The following is a 20,964-nucleotide window of genomic DNA, read 5'->3' as shown; positions in this document are numbered from 1 at the left end:
ATGTTTAAAGCCTCAGATTCCAGTCTCTGATTCCACTAGAATCTCCAAGAGAGGAGGCAGATCTCGGTGAGCGCTGCCCTCAACCAGAAGGATCAATGACTGCGACCCTCTGGGCTGGACAAAAGAGTTGGCTGAGGGAGCGTGTGGACTCATCTCTCAGGATTGCTGGCAGATCTGACACCACCAGCCTGTATAAATGATACAACAGGTATATATTGAAGGTGTCCAGTACCATCCAGAAATCAGCAGCTGCACGTACTGGTCCTGGCCAGGACCCCATCTCTGGCCAAATCAGGGTGGTCCAACAGGCATCTTGAATGGAGTGAGGGTGAACTGTAGTCTTTGTGTGTTAGAACAACTCAATGAAATGACCGAACTGCTAAAAGAACTCCTGATCTAATTAGAAATGGCAGTTAATACCTTTCTGGGTGATTATCTGCCACCAAAGTTCTGCTGGTCTTTGACAGCTGGTGCACAGTCTCAGCATAGTCTTCTACAGCCTGTTCCAAAATCTGGTGTTTCTTCAGCATGGACACCGCACTCTGTTCATCCTGCAATGGCGACCAAAAATGCCAGTCAAGTCCCCGCTCCAGAGGAAGACACCACACAGCAAGTACAACTTGGCGTGCAAGCAAAAAGCGGTAGCCAAAAAGATTTATTAAGAACTGCTCCCAAGTACAACTGCAAGACAAGTTGTCCTGACAATGGTATATTAATAGCTGGGTTTACAGCAAATGGTACCAGCAGAAAGCAAAATAACAAGTGAAAGAGCGAATGCAACAGCCCCTCTGGGATGCAGAACAAAATTACATCAGCTGTGCACTGAGCATGATGAATTTCCTCTTCTACAAAGCTCTTTGTGTGTTTACACAACACTGGTGATTGTGCAGGGCTCAGAAAAATGGAACAGTTTAGGCACATCTCTTGTCAGGCTTTTCAAGGACAGCCTGGGTCAAAGAAAAGCAATCCTGGGGAGCCCATGCCAAAGGATTCTCCAGCAAAGTGTGTGGGCAAATTCTGATGCAAACTTGTTATGAGTTGTTGTGATTAAGAAAAACAACCCCCAGCTCTCAGCGTTAATTGGTGTTGTTGATAAGCAAAGGAAGGCACACAGTTGCCAGCCACGGTCTGAGGATGCGTAACTGGTTTGGTACAGTAAGGCCTATCCTCCACACCATCAGATGTCACAACAGATAGAAGAGATGATCACTTGAAGCTTCACAAGGGAATCAGACTTGTTTGTGTTACTATTACATTAGTGACAGTTCAAATTATGTCACCTCTTCCCCTCTAGCTAAGCAATTAAATCCAAACCAGTGTCATTGTGGAGCTGCTCACCTTGGCCTTCTCTTCTGACATCATGTAGAGCTCCTGCTCGCTCATCCAGGCCTCGGCCTCGGCAGCATCGAAGTAATACTGCTGCGCTCTGTGAGACTCCTCCAGGCGCCTGTGGCGTTTCTCGGTCTCCTCGATGAGGAGGTTCCACAGCTGCTGCAAGTCCGCAAGCCTCTGCTGAATCGCTTCAGCATTAGGGCTACTCTCTGTGATGATGTTCTGACTCCTCTCAAAAATGTCATCGATACGAGGCTGATGTCCCTGGATTTCCTTCTGAAGGGTCTACATGGGGGAGAAGCAGACTGATGAGACACTGCACTGAGAAAGGCGCTTCTGAAGCACCATCACTTTACCCCAAGCCTTTCCGTCCTGCATTAGTCAGCACTACGGAGAAATAAAAGGTACGGAGCTTGAACAGTACCTACTCACCTGATTTTTCTTTATTAGTAGCTGCACGGTCTGAAGGTTGTGTCCATGGTCAGTAGATGTAGCTATAGGCATCCTCTCTCCGACCCACAACTGGAAGTAAGAGCAGAAAAGCACGTTTGATTTCAAGATACAGCTGGGGCAGCAGAGAGAGGCTGGTGCACACCAGACGCAAAAAGCAGCATCACTCAAACATGTTACTGAGAGACATGATCAAGAGGTTTCTTCTTGTGAGAGCGCTGCAATAGCTGTGACATTTTCCTGTTGTCTAGGGAGGCAGATTTCTTTTATACTCACGATTTCGTCTTCCACGTCCCGGTTGAACTGGTGGATCTCTTTGGAGGCCAGCAGGTTTGCCTTTCTTTCGTTCAAAGGTTCCAACAGCTCCAAAAATTTCTTTTCTACAGTAAGGCGCTTGCCGTCTACTTCATCTGTGCTCTTCCCTTCTTGACTTAAAGCCCGTGCCTGGCTTTGCAGCTCCTCAATCTCCTTCTTCCGGACATCCATTTGATTCTCTAGCATCTAAACAGAAACATGGCAAAAGGGTCCTGAAAACTGGGGTAAAAGCAGCTGATATGACCAGGGTATGTCAACAGCTTCATAAGGAGGAAGAACAGATGCTGGTCAGGGAGAGAACGACCAGTGACGGGAGGACTAGAGCGGCAGACAGAACAGAGATATTAATGTGGGGAAGGAAGGCATTATTAGGTAGAGACTGTATCACAAGATTTATGGCTGGGTGTCCGGATGCATTTCTGGTTCTTCTTAAAGTTACATGAAAAAACAGGAAGAAAGAAAAGCAAATAAATTCTTTTCTAAAAAGAAAGGATGCCCCATGTGTTCCTTTGAGTGCAGGTATTGCCGTCTGCCCGCTCCGCAACCTGCGCTCCTTTTACCTGCTGCTTCTTCAACAGGATGTTGACACTGGTGAGATCTTTTCCGTAGTCGTCCGACTGAATCTGACTCTCCAAACCATTCAGCCACTTATCCAGATCGGCACAGCTCTGGGTGAAAAGCTCCGCCTTGTTTGCATCAAAGAGACGCTGAGCCTTGGTCTGGGTAGTGGATTCAAGCTCTTCCCACATCTGATGGAGACCCGTCAGCTTTTCTTTCACTACGGCTTCAGTCTCTGGTTTCTCTGCGATGAGCTGCATTCCCTCCTGCAAGGCAAAGAGCAACAAAATGGTACCTCCTCGGAAGCACTCGCAGACCGTTAGTTAAATTATTCTGATTAGTAAGCACTCAGGATTCCTCATCTGCTGGCGGCATCAACCACTCATTTTCTATCTCCAATTATCCAGTAACTCCTTCCAGAACATCAGCTCCCAGGTCCATCTGCTGCCAGGAAGAGGGTTTCCTGGCAACGGGAAGGTCAAGCAACACACGCGCTCCCTTCCCTGCTCGGCCGGGCACGGGACAGGCTGCCCCAGCTGGGACCGCCGATTCCTTTTGGAAATACTTTCTTTACTTCTAATTGCACCTCTACCTCTGCACCTGGGTGGTGCTGACAAGGGACAAAACCTTTTCCGATGTGAACGCTACACAAAACCCAGCACGTTTAATAGCTGTGAGCGCTGGTAACATTAATATGGTGATTGTCAGTTGTGGCTGATACACAGCTTGGGTACTTTGCCGCAATCTGATTTTTTAGAGGCAACGGGTGAGGATGTATTAGCATCACTAAAAAAGTACTTCCAGTACTAAGAGCAGCCTTCTAATTACACCATTAAAGGGTATTGCTATTTGCAGATCACAGAAAAGCCTCTAATGGGATACAGAGTGCCAAAGTGGGAGAGGAAATGAGCAATTAAGCTAACTTATGCTGAACAGAAACCCACTGTCAGAGCTAAGGACGAGACCTCCTCAGTGTTCCAGAGCTGCACATGAGAAATGGGGGGGGAAAAACAGTACAGCTCATCACAGCCTATTAAAGCCTTCAAAGTAACTTGATACAGAGCTGTGAATCTTAATTAATCACAAAACTGGCTGTACTTTATGCACTGATTTTGCATGGAGAAAGGCAGCCTGATTGTAGACTTGAATGAAGGAAAACGAGCATGGCAGCCTAAATTCAGTTATTCATCTACATTCCATTATTTCCCAGGAAATACTTCTGCTTTATTGGCTCAAATCACAACATTTGCCCCTTTTACCCTTTGGGTATGAAAACCAGGTTGTGCCTTCTTCCTAACAGAGAAGAAAGACTAGACAACATTGAACTGGCAACGTAGCCAATGACTATTCTGTGAGAATGTCCTGGATAAAAACCTTTCAACAACAATGAGGAATAAAATGAGTTAGATGGAGACACCATGTGATGGATGCTTATTCTGCAGTAATGAAATCTCCTCTTGCCTCAGCTGGGGAGATGCTTCAAGAACCAGTTCTTCAGAGGAACAGATCCCCTCTCTGTGCATAACCATCTTTGACAAAGACGAGAGCGTTTTTCAGTCATTCTTTAGTTACCTTTTCAATCTTCTCCAGCCATTCTTTGTTGGACGCAAGTTCTGCCATGAACGCCTGATGCTTCAGCCATTTGCTGTGCAGGTTCCTTGCCTCATCGTAGGACATATCCTGGGCTGTAAGCATCTTCTCGTTGATCCAGAGCGAGAGCTGAAAGAAAAATACACAAGGGTTTGTGCAAACATCTGTAGTGTGAAATAACCCGAAGTATCAAAATGCTTCCAGATGAAGGGTAGAGAGATGCCCTCGTTTACTCAGGGTTCAGTCAAGGATCCGCCTCTTTAACAGTTACATTTAAACATCCATCTCCAACATATAAATAACCCATGACTCAGGCAAAAAGGAAACAACTCCACGATGAGCAAAATCAAACACATGGGTCTCACCCAGTTCAACAGCAAGAGAAACAGGGACACGTGTCCTGCTTGTTGGTCACGGTGCATTTTCATACCGCTCCTCCCTTGCAACATTACCCAAGGGCAAACAGCATGCGAAAATGATCCCAGCAGCCAACATGACATCTCCTCCTAGGCTGAGTCTGACTGCTTCATCTATCCCTTAGGTGTGGATAAAAAAAATATTCGCAGCAATGTTTACAGAATTTGAAAAACATTCATTTTCTGCATACTTAGAGTCGCCTACCCTAGTGGAAAATGTTGAAACGAATCTAAGTCTTGCTTTTAGCACGCCGCTTCAGCGCTGCACGCCGTCCTGACAAGGAGAGGAACGGAGCACGGGCGAGACTCGCCAGCTCTGCTATGTGCTTGGGATACAGGGCAACACATGCATTTAGCATTCACAAGCCTTTTAAAAATTGTCTTTTAAACACACCGTTAAGCTCCACAAAAGGGGAAAACTTATCAGAGTCTTGTCTTTCATTGTTGGCTTTGGCTCAGCCACAGCATCGAGGCTTCTGAGGATCTCAAAGTGCTTCCCAAAAAAGGCTGTTGGTGTTAATAGGGTGATAACCGAGACACAGAGGGTACAAGGGGATCAGACCCTCATTTCTGCCTCTCACAACATTGTTATGTTCCTTCTGCTAACACAGAAGTGCAAATAAAGCATTTAAGAGGTGACTATTAAAATCTGGTTTTTGCAACCACTATAGCCAGAGGAAGTCAGTATCTTCAGTGCAAAAGCAGATTTAAAAAATAATACAGTAATTCCCCAAAACAGTGCCTCAGATTGATGCATGGGGGAGTTACTTCTCAGAAAAGCCCAAGTCGGTTGTTAATGCCAGCAGAGCATGTCAGCCTGTCAGCCTTCCTCCCACCCTTCGCACCTCTACCTCAAAACACTCTTTCTGCTCTCAGTCCCAGCAGACTCGAACACCCTGCAATGCAAACCAGGAGAAACTAGGAGAAACGCAGACACAGAACCTTGTAAACCTGGCAGAGCGAGAAGGGCAGGTGAGAGAACCGCGGCTGCTGCCCTCCCAGCCGCTGCGAACCCCCAGCTGACACCGCCCAGCTCGTCTGCGCCGGACAGAACCTGCCGCACGCTCTGAACAGGCAGAACACCTGGGACGTGCAGAGTCTCAGAGAAATGAGCCCAGGCAGCGCTGGGACTTCTAAGCACTTCCAGCGGAGGTGAGCTCTAATCTCTTGGAAGGTGAGCTGTGAAACAGGAGGAGGTCAAAGCAAACGGGATGGCAAAATTCATCGGATCTCCTCTTTCAGGATGTTCTGCTGTCGCTCCATTTCATTCACTCAGCAAATTTATTTAACACATTTGTATTCACGAATGCAAGAAACAGACCAAAAAAGCAGCAGCCCAGGATGAACCTGTGCCACTGTCTCGGAGCGCTAACAAGAAGACAGTCTGCTGCGTTTTCCCTCGCCGGGGACCGGGAGGGAAGGCTGACTGTTGCTGAGCTGTTGTTGTGAGCATTGTTATCCTGCCAGCTCCTCGAGTGCCACCGACCCTGCCAGTCGGAGGCAGGAAGGCGTGAGGGACAGGAGCTGCAGCACCGAGTGACCGGCGAGGGAAGGGGCTGCAGAAAACACTCCTCCTTTCCTCAGGTCACGGACGGGTGGGAAACCATCCCCAGAGCGGTGGGCAGCAAGGCCCAAGGATCATTGCCAGGTGACAAAGAGACTGCTTCACATCTGCTTTCTGACAACTCTCCGGCTGCACCCCAGGCTGGGGGATCCCCACAGCCCCTCCGGCCCAGCGCAGGTATCAGCGGGCCCTTGGGAATCGCGCTCATGCCAATTCTAAGCCTCATTATGGCTGTCTGCTCAGAAAACAAGCGCACAATTATCGCCAAGGCTAATGGCCTCTCAAAAAGGGTTGGGGAAATTGGTAACATTTGGGCATTGTGAGTTCCGTCTTTGAGGCGCGCAGCGCAGACACCCACGCTTTAGTGGCTGGAGAGCAACAATCGCGAGGAAAGGCATTCAGACAGCCAGACACTGCAGCTTTCATGTTTTCCTTCTTCTCTCAATGATACAGGGGAAAAAACAGATCCTGGGGAACACAACCGCACTGAGAGGGGCCAGAAGAGCTCCAAGAGCCGGGGGCGCTTCTCTAGAGATGGTACCGAGGAAGGAAGAAGCTGCTGCCAATAACAGCCCAATTTTTGCTGCTCTGTCATGTTTTTACTACCAAGGAAGAAGCGATTTCAAGCCAAGTTCATGGTTAGCTTACGCAATGCAGGAAAACAGGCTGCATCCAGGCAACCAAGCAGTAAATATCACTTGCCTGGTTTCTGATCATCATTTTGTTTGTTTCTATTACAAAATCTCAGCTGTGGAGCAATTGCTTTCAGACACATGCAGTGATTCCAGTCTCCTGCAGCTGCTGAAGATGTGCAGCTAATGCACTGACTCCTGAATTGACAAGCAGGGCTTTGTTGCAGGCAGCTCTCTCTGCAGGCTAAGGACAGCTCGCTTTTAACGCAAGGCTCTTCAATGCCTGCCAGGACTGCATCAAATAACCTCAACATTACTTGATTAATTCCTCGTCCTAGGAACAAGATTATTGCTAAGTTTGAAATGTTGGCTTCAGTGTAAACAGTGCAATTCACTAAAAATCTGGAAAGGATTTCTTTTTTTAAATGTTATAGTACTTAACAACTTTAAACACATGCAAACTATTAGATAAATAACCCATTAAAAGTGATCCCGTTTAATCCAGCTCCCCTCTTATTCCTAACCCCCTGTTCTTCTGACTCATGCTTTGTAGAAATCACTGGAAACCTCCTGCACCAGCCCACATACCTACACACGGCCAGAAACACAATTCTTAGTGAGCTCAGTGCTAATCCCACCAGATTCCAGATAATTAACATATACCACAGCAGAAAATCTTCGCTGCTTTTGGCAATTCTCCCTGTCTTTAGGTGGGATGACAAAAGGAAATTCAGTTCATGAGGAAAAAAACAACATTGCAGGGTTTTGGGTGGGGTCTTTTTCAATCGTTTACTTTGCACTAAATACTATTGGATGGCTTGACTGCAAAACACTGAGTATTCCGGTCCTCACAAACTAGGGGGTAAGAATGCTCTACAGCAGGATGCAGCTTGCGGCGATAAAACTGAAAGGAGGTCATTTACCTCTTGACAATCCTGAAGAAACTTCTGAAGGTCCCTGTTGTCCTTCAGTCTCATCAGAAGTTCACTGGCTGCTTCACGGTTCTTCCGATGTCTAGTCAAAAAAATAACAGAAAAAACACCTTGAAATAGGCATTTCATGCAGAAGTGTCACTTGTTGGGCTCTGCAGCCTCTCTGGGCCACACGTATTGCAGGAGGACAGGGTGTGTGCCTCTTTCTGCCTTTCCAGCGAAGGCCATTTTGGAAGCTCCGATACGCAGGTGTTATTTCACGTGCTTACTCGAGCTCAGCATCTGCTTGTTTTCGTGAGCAGCTAAATACACAGGGAAAATGCTCAAGCCAGCAGGGTTGCACGAGTGTCACGGCCACAGTTTGGCCCGCTCATTTCGAGACCACGGGAAAGTTTACACTGTTTGCCAAAAAACATAAGAAAATGATCCGCAAAACTGCAACAATAAGATTGTTATGTGGCTCTTGCAAAGTGTGTACTTGCTGTAATGTTCTTTACAACAAACACACCCTCGCCATAGCTCAGCACCTCCTGCTCCTGAACAAAGTCGGAGTGGTTTATATAACCTTCCGATTGCTGTATTTAACAAACAACGCAGGCAACACACCTGTGTGTTTCTGCAAATAGAAGCTTTGTGCACATTGGAACACATTTTTTCTGATGGTTTAAGAGTACAGAGGAAGCGGAGTTCAGTGCAGAAGCCCTATTTTTAATTGGTGGCTGTTTGCATGTGAAGGATCAGCCAGGCTGGCAGTCCCAGGGCTCTTGCTGGTTCTTCAAATGATTCCCAAGGGACCTCTGAACGTGTTTTTAACTAATGCTCCGTTTGGCGTAGTTGCCCCTGTCCTTCAGTACTTTCATTATTTATGAGGCAATTTATATAGAGGAGGTAGAGTAAAGAAGATAATTTTTATTTACTGCTCATTGTGTTGGATTTGTTTCTATTTCACCATACAGGGTCTCAAAGTGAAATATTGCTGTCCTCTGTAATAACCTGAGCTAACTATGGATAGAGAGCTGGAAATTCTTTTAAAGGGTGGCAATCCACGAGATGATCTCAGCACATACTGGCAACAGCTCAATAAATCCATGATAGTGAAAATCTCCAGAGACTCATTATATTCTAAAAGATGATAAATTACACGTTGATGACAACAACTGGATTAAGATACCACTTTTCCTGATCTACAATAAGTTACCAGAGCAAGCTGTCTGGCACAAATGTAGTAACTTCAGAAACATGAAGAATACTTAGGAACATGTTCTACATAAAAGCACAAGGTCTGTAGGCAGAGGAACAGGAGAAAACCCTTTACAGGACTACAAGTTGCTTCTGTTTTGTCTCAACAGCTTCCCCTGAATAACCAGGTAAGCAGCATCTCTACAGCTGTAGGTCAGGAAACCTGATTTACAGATGAGATGGCAAGGAAGACATATGTACCCATCAAAGGCAGGGGCTGGAGTCCAAACCGAGGTAATCCTGAAGGTCTGACAGGTGTTACCTGGGAGGGCACAGAGGAAAGGACACACATTTTGTGCCTTAGGAAAAACCTCTGTAACGCAGCTAACATCCTTGGGGTTGATTCCACTCCTTCTTGGCTGGTTTTTATATGCCTGGGCAAATACAGAGCATTACTCAGGTTGCTAAAATGAAGCACGGAATTGCTTGGGTGATTTTATCGTGATGATTTCATAGATTCAAGGCTAGATTACATTATAGACTCATGTATTCTGGAGAGCACACAAGCTGTGAAATTAAAAGGAGAATTTTCATGACACTTATTTGAATAGAGCTAAGAGTAAGCAGAGAAGTTCTTATGTTGAGAAAACTTGACTTCAGAAAACAGACAAAAATATCTCCCAGAGAATGCTGGAAATACCAACTCAGGAGCTTTGAAGGGAAACCACGCAGGGATACCAAACACATGATGACATAGCTCTGGGGTTTGGTTTTTTTTTCTCTGCATAACAAATATGATCTTTGGCACTTAGAGCTATTTAACTGTAAAAGGTAGGTAGGTAGGTAGGTAGGTAGGTAGGTAGGTAGGTAGGTAGGTAGGTAGGTAGGTAGGTAGGTTGGTTGTTCAAGATGACCTGGAGTGAGGCTGAAAGATGAGTATTCTCTGAAGAACAGGGCTGAACTGTGACAAGGTTTAAACCTGGTACCTGAAGATGCGGTAGCAGTATTCTGAGGATGGAACATGCAGGAATTCCTGTATTTTCACTGCAGAATAGATGCTATTATTGTTAGGGGAATGAAGGACATTAAGAATTCATTTAGTCTGTCTTCCTTTCCCCAGACTGGCTATACCTGAACATTATTAGTTCCTTGTTCATGTTTCCCTAAATTCTTTAAAAGCTCCAGTAACAGAGATTTGAGACTTTTCTGTGCGTATCTACCCCTACGACCAGAAAGCTGCCCCTATGACCAGAAAGCTGCCCCTACCCTCTACTAGCAGAACATCAGAGGGGCGTTAGGCAGAATGACCAGGCAGACTGGCTGGAAAACAGAATTCATGCAAGATCCCAGAAAAGGTTGCTCTGCAGACTCTAATTATTTAGAATGACTTTGAATTCATCTGCCTGTTCACATAACTAATCACATATATGACTTACACCACAGCAGTGCCTAGGGCTGCATTAAAAGGGGCCTTCCCTCTGCATATACTGAAAAGGTCCGAATGTCCAAACTAAGCCAGACCTACATGGCAAAAGAGGAGATGGGGAATGTACCGGAGTCAGTTAAAACATGGGGGTGTCGTCCTTCTGTTTATGATGAATCTAAAACAGGAAAATGAGATCTGTTCAGCACAAGGAGGTGTCTGACTCAAATTAATCCAAACTTTGCCACGCTGTGCCTGGGCTGCCTCCCCAGAGGCCCCTGAGAATGCTAACAATGCTGCACACTGACACAATCACTTGCGGTTTAACTGTAAGCCTGTGGCTTTCAAAGCCTCTGCAGGAATAATAAATCTTACACATAGCGTGAACGCAACTGCCTGCTAAGACTACTGAGATACACGCAAGGCAGTGTTAGCTGCTCTAGGTGTTCCAGCAAACCAGAGGTACTCTCCTTTCTGAATGGGCAAGAACAGAAATTACTTCTGTTCTTTGCTGAGCAGAAAGTTGCACAAATACAAAAGGTGATGAAAAACAGACCCAGATCACAATCTGAGTCAGATCTGCCACTGTCTTCAAACTAAATCTCACCTGCAGAATCAGAGGCCATCTGCAGGCAGCACAGACCAGGGCAGCGTCCTTATGCTCTTCCAAGAGAAAAAAGAGGAGGAAACGCTTCTCTGCACTGGCAGAAACAGCAGAAGGCAGCAAAGCAGGAGCCGCTGCGCTGGGGACACCAGCTCCTTCCCGAGCTGGAAAAGCTACCTAGTGACAGCTTTATCCAAACCCAGCTCCCTCCCTCACCCTTTCTCCATGTCCATATTCCCACGTATTCCTCCCTGTGAGCAGCACTGAAAGGTGGTGCTGAGGTGTTTCTCTGCAACTGTGCAGCTCCAACTCTGCTCCTGCACTCTCGTTCCTCAGCCTGCGCCTCCATGTCCATTGGGATGGAGCCACGGCAGGGCAGGGTCTGTCTGCCGTACCCACGGACAGCGCGCTCTCCTCTGGAACAGCTTGAAAGCACGACAGCAAAAAACACCAGCAACAATATGAAAAACTACAAAGAGCTCCATATGGGAAGCACGGAGCCACTACGCATACTTGTGCTTGTTTGTTTTGGTCCTTTGTTATACAGGCAGGTGGAGCCTGGTTGGGAGAGCAGATTTTTGTCAAACCAAAGAGGCTTCCTTTGCTACCACTCCCACTGCGCCCAGCCCTGGGGCTTTGTTCTCCGGGCTTATCAGCCTCGCAGGCCGGGAGAGCCATCACACGGATTTCCTGAAGAGCAGTGCACCGGATGGTTTTTGCAGTGCTCCGCATAAATAGCTTTGGAATTGAGGAAATGCGTTGGGAAAAAGCGGGCTTACCAAACATTGGGTGTCTGGGAGCTGCCTGCCATTCCGAGTAGGAACTCCAGCACATGCCCCCAGGCAGGACGGCCCGGGGGCAGCGGGGGTGACACAGGCCAGTGGGGAGCAGGGCAACAGTCACCAGAGCAGCCCAGCTGACCATCTGCTACTCCATCCTGCGACACTACCTCCTAATATTCCAAACACTGCAGAAAGAAGGCACCAGGCCAGGATCAAGGCCTCCTGCTTTCCTAAGTGGGTGGGAAAACTTTGAGCACAGGACACTGAAAGTCAGAGATGGCAAAAAAGGAAAATGCACTTCCTGGCTTTCATCTTGATTGCTTTCATACAATCTCCTCCTCCTGGCCTCTGCAGCTTCTCTGTGGGATCTAAAGAGAGTCAAACTGGTTCGAGGGAGAATGAAAACATGAGGTGCACTTGGGATGAGGTTGTTGGAGGGCTCGGAATCCCTCAGCAAGCTCGAGGAACAGGAACATCCACCCTTCTTGAAGTCACGAGCCCCAGCTCCAGTGGTGAGTACACAGTGGGACGTGTTTGCCCAAACAGGAAAGGTACAGCATTTGCTGAACTACTTCCGCTTCTCCTTGGAGATAAAGGCATTGGGGTAATTCTGAGCTTACCAGCTGTGGGATGATGCAAGTCTGATAAAAGGGTCATAACACCTGACATAAAAATTCCCTATGGGCTTACTGCTGTGTTCTGATATTCAGGATTGAAAAGCACCTTGAAACCCTGCACTGTTTTTCAAACCAAAGGCAGAAAGAACCATGAATCACAGCCATCAAAACTGAACATTTGGTTTCCAAAGAAAAAGAAACTCAGCATTCTATAGGATCCATGCCACAGCTAGAGAGACAAAGCTACAGACGTGTTCTAGGATGAAAGACACATTTGTACCAGCGCTTCCTATTCTGATTGCAGGAGGGCCAGTGGAGCTGGAGGTGAACAAAGCCGGGCGGCAGGTGGATCCAGCGCCAGTTACACTCCTGAAGAGCCACATTCCTTCCTCACAGGAAGGACAGGAACACATTATGGCAATTAAATCAGCTGCGAGACAGCAGAGGAAACCAAGACCTGCAGAACCAGGTATAACTAACTGCTACAGCTCCCACCGAAATAAAAACTCTTAATACTCCAAGAATTTTACAGCAGCTCTTACACAGCCAAATTCTGGGTAGTGAGCTCATTACCTAGTATGTCTCTAGAAAATGGGAGAGGTAACATTTAATTAAGATTCACCCGGCACATTTTTGAAACATTACAATTCCTGTTTTTCCACAGGAGAAATAAAACAGTCTGCAACAGACACTGTATGAACAAAGTATGAACAGCTACGCCCTGCCAACATTCCGACCTCACCTGTCATCAATAGAGTCCACCTTCTCCTGGATTTTATCGGAGTTGATGTTCCCGTCACTAACCAGCCTCCTGCCAGTCTCCACAACCGCATTGATCTTTTCTTCGTTGGCATCCATCGTGGTCATGAAATCCTCCTGTTTTTTAATGGCAGCTTCTGCTCCTTCCAAGGTAGTGGGCATCTCCGTGTGTGCCAGGACGTACTCCTGTGATTTGAGCATAAAGCAGAGAGCTCAGCATCACCCTCAGGCTACGCTGTCTGCTCCAACAACTCACCACATATGAAAAAAACCCCATCTCCCAAGAACAGTTACAAGTAAAGTACAATAAACAAGTTATAGTTTAAAAAAAGGGCAATTTATCCGTTTGCCAAATGATCTTGTTATTTAATTGCTTGTGCTACATGGTGCCAATGTGTAGAAATGAAATAAGGTCTATCTTGACCACTTGCCTGGTTATTAAGAAATGCTTCTGCTTGCTTGGTATCTCTGAGAAACAGCTGGTAGGCGTGAGACTGGGAAAGGAGATTTTGCCTGTTCTCCCACATTTTGTGAAGCTCATTCCATCCAGTGTCCAAAGCTTGTAGGCGCTGGCGTAAGAACATGTACTGAGCATCAGTTTGCCCTTGTGTCACCATCTCGCCCATGTCCCTCATCTTCTGATAATCTTCCTCGTAATTGTTGATTTCATTCTTAATGTTCTCGTGTTGCGTGAGCAGTTTCTCCGCCTCGGTCAGCGTGTTTGGCATATCTTCGGACGCGATGGCGGTCTGGGTTCTGGACAGCCATGACTGGAAGTCATCCAGGTCCCTGAGGAACTGCTGCAGCTTGCTTGCCTCTCCAAGCGACTCCTCCCGGTTCTTCAGGGTGGTCTTCATCTCTTCCCACACATCGTTGATTTCCGCGAGCCGCGAAAGGATGGCCTGTGCCTGGTCAGGATGCTCCGATTCCAGCTTCTCTGCCTCTTTTTGCAGGTCGCTCAGCTTGGCTTCGATGGCTACCAGGTCACGCTCCATGCCCGTCAGCTTCCTCTGCAGGGCCATCACTCCGGCCAGGTCATTACCCAGATCTTGTGTGGATTCGATCACTTTGGTCTTTTCCCTGATCCAGGATTTGGTTTCGTTACATTCGAGGTGGTAGTTCTGGATGCTCAGAGCAGAGAGCAGAGCATCCTTCTTCCGATCTACCAGCTCCCTGAACTGGCTCCACCTGAAATTTGTGCCGAGAGAAAAGCAGAGAAATTGAGGTTTGCGTATAATAAGGGAAAAGGATATCACAGGATATCACAACACTGCTGAGCAGTTGCTTGTGTTACCTTGGTAAGCCATGAAATAACTCAACTATTCATGTTTTTTTCTGTCCTTCCCATATCTTTAATAATTTTAGCAAAACAACCACTAACGAAGCTATGGCATACATTAGAATATGTCAAGTTCCAGTCCTTAGAAGTATAATTTTTTCCACAAGTGAAAAACCCCTAGTTACACCTGATTTTCACACTAAATACTGTCTCGGTTTGTTTTGAAGCCGAAAAAATCAGTGAGTTTATATGAAATTCTATTGGTTTCTTTTTTTATCATAATAGTAACTACAGTAAATTTCCAGCTGTCAAATCAAGGTACTGATACACTCAGGACCTGATGAAGCCAATAGCAAAACTCCATCTATTAATCAAATATTCGAGAGACACAGCTCTTTCTCCTTCTGAAGCTTTAAGGGCCTACCTTGAAGAGAGCTCAAGTAACAGCATATCTTAAAAAACACACATAAAACCCCAAATGACCCCACTGTACTTGTTTCAGCCAGTGTCACGTTCATGAGCACGAGGCCTTCACTTACCTTGTGTTGAGTTTATCTTGCTGTGCTTTGATCTCCTTCTCACTCGGATGGCCGCTGTGCATTAGCTGTCTGGCAATCTGGTTCACAACTGCAACACGGGACGCCTGGTTGTTCATTTCTGGTTCTAAGCTTTCAAATCTGGAGGGCGAGGGAAAAACAAACCAGAAAAGATCACACAGGGGTTAGAGAATCTGAGCCACAAGCAAGCTGAGAAAGGCAGCTGGTGGCAAAAACTTCCACCCGGTGTCCCCAAACTTCCTGGCAAAGGCATTCTCACCTGTGCTGGATCACCTCCAGGTCCTCCAGCTTCTCTGGAATCTGCATGTTATTCAGCCACTTCTCCTTTTCGTCAATCCAAAGCTCACAAGCATCCGCCTCACTGAACATCTTATAAAGAGCAAGGGTATCCTGCAAGGCCTGTTTCCGCAGCCGAGTCAGCTCCGCAACCTCTTTGTATCTTTCCTCGATTCCGGACAACCTGCCCTGCACGTCGGGAGAGCCGGCGTGTTCCTGTGGCAGAGCCTTCGCCTGCTCGTGGAGCGAGTCGATGATCGGCCGGTAACTCGCAATCTCTTCAGCCACATCTTTGTGTTTCTTGACCAAGGACTGAGTGGAATACTCATCGTGGCCAACGTCGTTGCTGGAGACAATTTTGAGGATGTCCAACATCCACGCGTCAATGTCATCAGCGTCGGCCTGGAACTGGTGGAGGAGAGAGGCTTCCTCCAGATGCTTCTTCCTAATGGCAGATAACTGTTCCAAGTTAGCCCACTGCTCCCGGATATCCTTAATTCTTTCTCTGATTTTCTCAGACCCAAAATGCTCCTCCGCAATCATGTCTTCACCTTCTTTTATCGCCTGCTGAAAGTGGCCACTACGACCACTCATTTCGTCTTCAAACGCCTTATGTTTGCTCATGAGGCGGACAACGCTGGTTAGGTCCTTCCCGTAGTCATCGGATGACAGGATCTGTTCCTTCTCCCGGATCCAACCCTCTTCTTCAGCCATTTCCCAGAAGAACTTCCAGAGGCGCCGGGACTCCTCGAGGCGGGCGCGGCGCTCGGCCGCGAGCTGGCACAGCTCTTGGTAACAGAACTCCATGTGAGCCACGCGGTCCCTGATAACCTGCGGGTCACAGGGCTTGTAACCTGCGCAGATACGGAGAGTGCGTTACAACTCCGACTTACTCATTTGCATCTCTACAGCTGGGGCGCAGGGCATTCTCAATTCCTGCCTGTTCCCTCTGCAGAGCTTACACAAAACAATTTAGAGTTTTTCTCCTGAAATTGGGAACTATTCAAGTTCCACCAGACAACAACACAGATCAGAAAAACTGCTCTTTGCATAAAATAAAAAAAAAAAGCTGAAAGATATTCCTGACTGTTTTCAGTAAAATAAAACTCACTGCTTCAGATTTAGAGCACCTTCATACACAAAACTGCACAAAACGAACGGCATTTACTCTAGTTAATGACACTGCTCTAGTGGAATTGCTTTCATTTAGCATAAATTTGGACAATATCAGACTGGGTCCAATAATTTGTATTGTTTGCACTAGAAACACAGAACAGGAATTACTGGTTACTACTACAAAGTCAGAGCAGCTGCTGGTAGGAGCGTGACATCCCACGTGAAACACTGCGCCACAATGAATCCCTGAGCAGGTACCTGGACAAATTAATCATTGACAGAGTAAAGAAGGAATAAATGAAGCTGGATTCTCTTATTCCAGTGCTGAGTTTAACCTAATATGCCTTGCAGAACTAATGAGGCATAATTATAGATAACCTCGTAGGTAATTAGGACAAAGAAGGACATGTTGGCTGTTCGTTACCTTCTCCATCGGTGGCAAACTTCTGAGCAGAGGCATTGACCCCTCTGACTCTCTCGGCCTGAATAGCGATGTCAGCTTCCACAAGAGCGTGTTTCTGCAACAGGTCTTCAACTCCCAACAAATGTTTGCCGTAGTCTTGAGACAGCAGAAGCACCTGATCAAAATGCAAAAGACAAATAAATAGGCTGGAGGCCATAAACTGGTTGTTTCTTAATGACTCCAGGCACTACGCTGTTCTCTGTCGCTACACTGATTTAAACCCAGACAAACACCAGGCCCATAAGGAGAGATCTGTCAAATGTCTAGAGACGCGGTTGGTAGGAATTGGAGCCAATGTTTTTAAAATCGCGGGCAGCCATGAAGAAGCTGACTGCTCTTTAAGGCGGTTTGGAGCCGAGGATGCTGTGAGCACAGGGAGCTGCTCATGTCCTGCTCTCCTGCAGCAGCTTCCCAGCCCCGCTGGCTGAGGGACAGAACAGCCACGGTCCTTCCCCAGATCCCACGAGAACCGACAGGAAGAAATTCAGGCTTTTTAAAGCACGGAGGTGAAGAGGTGACTTCTTCCCATGTAATTGTTACGAAGAAAGAGAGAATATTTAACTCCCTTTCACCAAAATCATCATCCTTACCCAAGCACTGTGACCAAAGCCTCTGGCCCTTATGAGAGAGGCATGAAGCTGAAAAGTAGCTTTTTATAGGCCCGAATTTGTTCTTTTCTTTACTTGTTTTTCATCTTCCTTTTTAAAACATCATCATAAGGTATAAGGAATTTGTTCACTGCTCTTGAATCTGGATCTTCAGCTTTGTCTACTACACCACAGGGGCAAAACGAATCTCAAAAATTTACAAAAAAGGACACGTACACCTCTCCAAAATATTTGCTCTAAGTTCTGAACTGGCTGACACCCACCTTCATCTCATCCATCCAGTCCATGATGTACAGCATTTCCTGGAAGATCTTCTGCAGACCGAGGTTCATCTCCAGTCGCTGTCTCCGCGCCCTGAGCAGCTCCAGCAGATACTCCCAGAGGCGGATAACGTTGTCCTTTCTCGCAGTGATGCGTTTGATATCATGGTAATTTTCAGTCTCAAGCTCCTTTGCAACCGCAACCACGGCCTGGACTCGTTCTTCATAAGCTGCAATGTCTGTCTCAATGGCCTCGTGCTTCTTTGTTGCGGCCTCTACTGCTGGAAGGTCAAAGCCAAAATTATCCTGTAGAGACAGAGACGCCTCTTCAGTAACGGCTGCTGAGGAGAAAAGCCCCACTGCTCACAACAGCGTTTCTGATGGTGCACAACACACTTGTTGGCAAACCCGAGATCTCAACAGGCTCTGAGAAGTCTTTAATAAAGTCAGAGATACCGGAGAACCACTGATTAAACCAGAGGTATCACTGGGGTACCTTTGGGGGAGGAATCCTGGTGGCCATCAGGATTAAGTTGGGGGTTTGGATTTTTTAAAGTAATCTCTAATATTAAAAAAATAAATTAATTCCTGGGGTAATTCCACTGAATGGACCAAACTATTCAGGTAAAGAAAATCTTGACGGTGGGCAGATACTTCCAAATCAGTATCTCCTGAGTACAGATGACAGATTCAAGGAAGGGATATCCCAAATGAATGAAAGATAGCACGTATAGTACATATACCCTAAATATACATTTGTGCACACATACAATACACATAAATATACATAGATGCAGGAAAATATGAGGCATGGGGAAGAAATGATCTCTTTGCAAGAACTGTATCCTGTAATTACTCATGGGAATCATTTTAGTCACACCAGAATTCCTGAAAGCGGCACCTGAGAAACGAGACGCTGGTTTTCGCTCAGCCAAGTTTCCCTCATAGCTGCCTTGCGATCAAATCTGCGTGCGAGTTGTTCCAGTTTCTCTTGTCTGATGAGCTCGTTCCGCAGTGCCAGTTCTCTTTCATGTTCAGCTTTTTCCAGTCTTTCCCAGGCCTGAAGACATGGGGAAGAAACACGCATCTTCTAAACACGCATTCTGATAGGATTACGATAAACCACGTCGGCTTCGCAAGAGATCAGGACTGAAATCACTACGGCCAAGTTTCACAAAACTGGCTGACTGATTTATACGCCAATAAATCTGGTTTGTATTGGCTGGCCTTACACCTTGCCTGCTAACATAAGCGCATGACTTTATATTTGTTATCAATCCATTCATTTTCTGAGTAAGGGGTATAAGACTTGTTTCTCAGATGCATTTGCACGAGTTCATTTATTTTTTGCCTCCAACAAAGCCTAAGCAAAGAGAGTATTCGTATTAAAAATAAAGAAACTTCTGAGCGCTACTCCCAAATAAGCGGATTCTTTTTCCTTTAGGAAATGAGAATCAGAGATTCATGCCTCTCACCTCTACAATCAACACACAATTGCTGTTCTTTATTTCAGCCACTTTGGAAAAGAAAACAACTGCAGAACTCTGTTAGTTTTGGTGCATTCCCATCCCTTTTTCCCCCCAAGCCACAAGTTATTCCCACGCATGACATTAATATTACAAACCCAAGAAGTCTTAGAAGCATGTTGAAAGCCAGCTAATCACCTTTCAGATCTTCTTACAAACAACGAAAACACCCACAATTAAACACAAACTACCCTGGATTCCTCTAAATCCTAACAGATGTGAAATTGCCTGAAACCCAAGTATTTGAGGCATTCGCGGGAGCTTAATGCGAGCAGGAGAGCTGGGCAGCTCCCTGCTCCCAGGACACACAGACACCCACAGCAGCTGCTCGGGGAATGCCAAGCATGATTAAATACAAACGAGGAAAGCTCGCAGGTTTAAGTTGTTTGTTACCATTGAAAGGGCTTGTCAGCTCTGCTGCTGTTCTGCCAGCTGCACCAGCACAAAACCAGAAAAAGAAATGGCTGCAGAAACCCTGAGATGGGTCGTGGCGCTTCCTTCCCTCTCCCGCCCTGCGGGCAGCGGGGCAGACGGGGAGGGCTGCAATACTCAGATACTTTTGCTGCTTTCCATCAATTAACACTAACGGGCAGGACCCCGGAGGAGCAAGGCAGAGCAAGGCAGCAGCTGCACAGAGTGACTGAGCATTTTTCCAGTGCACATCTCACAGATGCTGGGGACACCCAGGGACTCGGTTCAGATCAGGCGGTCTGACCCCAGGAGAAGGTCCCTCCTCCCATCCCTCCTGGTGCCACATCAAGGCTGCAGACAGTAAATGTCGGATGTTGAGAGCGAGGCTGAAAGAAGCAACAAAATCCTGAATCCCACAGGAGGAGGTGGCGCAGTTTACCTTGTTAATGTCAGAGATGAGTTTGCCCTCCCTTGGCATGTACACTTTCTGATTATTGGCTCTCATTTTGCTCTGGATGGTAAAAAGCAGCACTTCTAGGTTTCCTTTTTCTGTAAATCTAAACAAAATATTGCAAAAGAACTGAGTTACAACAAAACTTTCATTGCTACTAAAGTATTAGAAAGCACTTCCTTAAAATACTGACATTATGAATGGAGCATTCAGATAAACACCTTCATTCTGTGTGAAAGCTGGAAGCAATTGCAATAGCACACACATCCCCGAACCCGCTGGGTCAAACGGGAAAAGAAGCTGCGCAGAGATCGGCTGTCTGTGTGTTTAGATTTAAAGCCCCTCGAGGGCCAGAAGACGGCACTTTTTTTAATTCTATTACGTGTGCTGTCCCAGTTTAGTCTATCAACTCAAGAAATGGAAGTTTTATTTAAAGCCCAGTGCAGTCAATAAACTCTTCCCACTCTTTTCCCTGAGTTGTGCGCCTGGGAAATAAACAAACTCCATCGGCACTGGGGAATACACTGCAATTTTAGAAGACATCTGGAAACTCTGTAATGCTTTGAATTGTGATTATTATCCGTTAGAACTTATATCAGACAAAAATAACAAACAGATCTGATATAACGCTAAAAGAAACTTTCCAGAAATAAGCTGCACAGTTTGGGTTGTACCAGTTTTAGTAAGCACGGCAAGGTTTCACAAAGCCAGACACACTTCCTCTTGGTTCTGGATAAGCAGTAAGATTCTTTCAACAGCATGGAATTGGTATGATACTGGTATTGCTATGATACTGGTATTGGTATGATATTGGTACTGGAGATATTTCTGTGCTAACATGTGCTGTTACCACTTGTTTCCTAA

At 46.3% G+C, this 20,964-nt stretch overlaps 1 protein-coding gene across 11 annotated transcripts in view; it reads right to left on the bottom strand.

The window, feature by feature from the left end:
• The window catches only part of SPTBN1 (spectrin beta, non-erythrocytic 1), a 152,731-nt gene that overhangs the window by 17,040 nt on the left and 114,727 nt on the right, over positions 1-20,964 (bottom strand). For all 11 annotated transcript variants that reach the window (XM_082049478.1, XM_082049477.1, XM_082049480.1 and 8 more), the window contains 15 exons: positions 20,089-20,206; positions 18,614-18,772; positions 17,716-18,018; positions 16,806-16,959; positions 15,249-16,119; positions 14,972-15,109; positions 13,585-14,341; positions 13,137-13,339; positions 7,781-7,871; positions 4,228-4,374; positions 2,658-2,921; positions 2,059-2,283; positions 1,765-1,854; positions 1,339-1,617; positions 421-551 (listed from right to left, as the gene is read on the bottom strand). In XM_082049478.1, the coding sequence (XP_081905604.1) occupies positions 421-551; positions 1,339-1,617; positions 1,765-1,854; positions 2,059-2,283; positions 2,658-2,921; positions 4,228-4,374; positions 7,781-7,871; positions 13,137-13,339; positions 13,585-14,341; positions 14,972-15,109; positions 15,249-16,119; positions 16,806-16,959; positions 17,716-18,018; positions 18,614-18,772; positions 20,089-20,206 (3,930 nt within the window). The remainder of the gene's footprint in view (positions 1-420; positions 552-1,338; positions 1,618-1,764; positions 1,855-2,058; positions 2,284-2,657; positions 2,922-4,227; positions 4,375-7,780; positions 7,872-13,136; positions 13,340-13,584; positions 14,342-14,971; positions 15,110-15,248; positions 16,120-16,805; positions 16,960-17,715; positions 18,019-18,613; positions 18,773-20,088; positions 20,207-20,964) is intronic.

The sequence above is a fragment of the Streptopelia decaocto genome, assembly GCF_964273445.1.
Source record: "Streptopelia decaocto genome assembly, chromosome: 3".
Classification (NCBI taxonomy): domain Eukaryota; kingdom Metazoa; phylum Chordata; class Aves; order Columbiformes; family Columbidae; genus Streptopelia; species Streptopelia decaocto.
Note: the sequence above shows the minus strand (reverse complement) of the source record. Positions and strands in the feature narration are given on the sequence as shown.